General features: G+C 34.7%; 1 protein-coding gene across 1 annotated transcript; it reads left to right on the top strand.

The window, feature by feature from the left end:
• Positions 1 to 1,101: 1,101 nt before the first annotated feature.
• On the top strand, positions 1,102 to 1,853 carry CBG13759 (the record flags this gene model as incomplete). Its single annotated transcript, XM_002632467.2, has 3 exons — positions 1,102 to 1,338; positions 1,592 to 1,734; positions 1,778 to 1,853. 3 exons carry the CDS (start codon positions 1,102 to 1,104, stop codon positions 1,851 to 1,853), a joined length of 456 nt encoding a protein of 151 aa, XP_002632513.2.
• Between the last annotated feature and the right edge of the window lie 1,364 nt (positions 1,854 to 3,217).

The raw sequence follows: 3,217 nt of genomic DNA, 5'->3' as shown, positions 1-3,217 counted from the left end.
CTTTCAACACACCTAAAGCGATTCAAATAAATCTGTATCATTAGTATGTTTTGTGGGTTTTTTCTAAAATTTAAGGTAGGAGTTCTAGCGGGGCACCAGAGAAAACGAATTCTTCTTGATACGAAGTGAAGAATTAAAAATTTCTGAGAAGAATTAAAAATTTCTGTTACAGAAATCTAATAATTTTTGAAGTTTAAAAATGTTTCAATTTCGAGAGAACTTTATTCAGTTTTTTCGGACAGAAATCAAAAAGTGGTCAACGCTCATAATGTTTCGCAAAATATCGTAGATATATAGGCTCAAAGTGGACGATCCGGGTGTCGTTCTATTAGAGGTTTTACGGTAATTCACTATTCGTCGCTTCGCTCCTCTGTCTTACTCAAAGGGTCACGTCAACTTATATTTTATTTCAATTTTTTCAACGTGAGCGGACAAACAGAGTAACAGAGAAAGAGACGCAACTTAATTTATTTATTACAAGAACGACTACGAAACAAGTAGAATAAGTTCTGAAGCTTTTAACAGATTGTGAATGATTCAAAATCAAGAATTAAACGCTTCAAAAATATTGAAGATTCTTTACGTTTTTGCAACAGAATTTTTCAAAAATTTCCAGATTAACACAACTTCAACAACATGTCTCTCGGGAACCAATCCACCCACATTCAACAATAAATCCATTACCAGCTCAGCTACACTTAAAGCCAAAAATTTTAACGGACCGATCCGTTATAATTATACTATATCGTTTGGAAATTCTTTATGGACCTTCAGTTTTACAAATAAGTCTATTGGATCTGAAAATACACAAAATTCCAGACAAGATGTATAAAGAACCAATTGTCTAGGACCATTTTGAGCCGAGTTATGATCACTTAAAGTTAGAAGAGACGCAGAGAAGCGAGAGTGCTCTCGCTCCCCTGCGTCTCTCACACCAAAAACTTCATAACATCATAACTCGGTCCAAAATAGTCGTAGCAACTTGGTTCTTTTTGTGCTCTGATTAGAATTTTGTCTATTTTCAGAATACATAAAATTTCAGGCAAGACCGCGTGTTCAGGTTACCACCATTATAGACAACGAGGTGACGGCTATTGCGTGATGTTGATGGGATCTCATTTTCCAAATACTGCTAACGACGCTATCAAAAATTGTACAAAACTGTACAAAGATTCATTGGGTGGAGTCGCCAGTGATGCCGAGATGACAGCTATCAGAACAATGTTATTGGAATACAGAAACTCTTTTAAGTCTAATGATTTTGTGGTGACGGTGGATGGGAAAAGAACCGACACGTGTCTGAAGACACCGAAAACAAAGACCTGTATGAGTGTGAAGGTGAGAAGGTCCGAAAATTCTGAAAATAAACGAAATTCTAGATTAGACGCAAAAGGAATCAAGTTTCTAGGTCTACTTTGAACCGAGTTATAGGCAATTGTAGTGAGAGACGCAGAGAAGCGAGAGTGTCTGCGTCTCTCACCTGCAGGTTAAAAACGCCGTAACTAGGCTCAAAATAGCGCTAGAAACTTGGTTCTTTTTGTACTCTGACCAGAATCTTGTCTATTTTCAGAAAATACAACTAAAATTGTAGGGCTTCACATTCACCGATCCAACAATGACAACATTGGATGGATACACATGGAAAACCAATTCCGGTGCACAATCAACACCAGATTCCAATTGTATTGTTCTGGTTGTGAATGGGACAAACGAAATTGTAGCGGATATTGATAGGTAAACAATACGGTAGAGCGCATATGCAAACCTATTTTTCCAGCTGTGACACGAAAACCAGTCTTCAGCCAATTTCATATCTTTGTGGGACGCCTGCATGGACATGGGAGGAGCCTTGAAATGTTAAAAAATACAGTTTCAAGTTTTTCATAAAGGAATTGATTAATAAACTGATTTGATTGTGTACCTAAAAACTCTCAGAAACTGGTAAAAATGAAATTCTCAAATTATTAAATTATTGTATTGATTATGAACTTTAATCAATGTTGCCTCATTTCCTGTGAAAGATATCAAAAAGTGGTCAACTGATAAAATGTTTATCGTAATATCAGTTACATTTTATCAGTGGACAACTTTCTGATACCTCTTACAGTAACGGAGAAAAATAGTCTTAAAGTTGGTGGTCCTTCTTGGCAATTTGGCTCAAATTGAAAGTGGGGTCAAACATCTTATTTTTCAAAGAGATCAAAAATCTGAATATTTCTCTTTAAAAACTACTATTAGCCACAATAATATAACCCACATCATCTAATAGAGGACTAAAACTCAAAAATTGTCAAATTAGGGGTTTTTTAGAAAATTCCAAAACTTGTGAGACTACGAAAAAGTTGTAGTCTGTGAAGATTGGGATCACTTTTTTACTTTTACTATTCCGAAAAAAATTTTGCTGTTTCGAATATGTTAAATTAGGCAAGAGAAGTTTTAGCGTTAATTATGTGATTAAAGTTAATGTGATTAATTATTTTTTATTAAATTATCACTGAAAATCCTTAAATCTATTGTTTCTCGCATTCCATGTTCTATTTTATTGATATATTTTTAGCACCAAAGATCTGGATTATTTTTGTGTTACGCAGTATTAAATCTGATATTTTTTTTTCATTCCAAGAGACAAAAGAGAGAAAACTATACATTTTATTTTTTAGAAAATTTTCCCTGTTTCAAATTTTCTGAGAACTTTAAATATATAAGATCAACAAATTCATTTTATTTTTATTCCTTGCCCATGATTTATTACTCAATTATCGCCAAAGAACCAGATCAAATAACTAAAAACGCCTGAAAAATAAATAGGTGTCAGGTGTAACAAATTTATTAGTCTGCACATTTTATGGGAATTTGTTTTTTGAGGAACTAGAATTTTGCGATTTTAGAAAACCAGAAATTCGCACCATTCTCTGAATAACTTATAATGACATTTATGAACTTTTTGGAACTGAAAAAATCTTTGAAACTCAAAATTCGAATCGCAATTTTTTTTTGAATAGAGCGAGGTTTAAGGCTTCCATTCGGCCGGGAAATTTAGCCGACCGACCGACAACCGAGCTTACCGATAGGACGGCACCTGACCAATCGGTCGGCGCGCAGACTTTTCGTGCATTTGTGCGTCAACGTGTTTGCATACGCAGCACTGTTTTTTCCGACAAAACTACTCACTAAATCCCTCGTTTGTCGTAAAATACAATGGTGCGCATGCAAATAA

This window comes from Caenorhabditis briggsae (genome assembly GCF_000004555.2).
Source record: "Caenorhabditis briggsae complete genome, chrIV, whole genome shotgun sequence".
Taxonomy (NCBI): domain Eukaryota; kingdom Metazoa; phylum Nematoda; class Chromadorea; order Rhabditida; family Rhabditidae; genus Caenorhabditis; species Caenorhabditis briggsae.
Note: the sequence above shows the minus strand (reverse complement) of the source record. Positions and strands in the feature narration are given on the sequence as shown.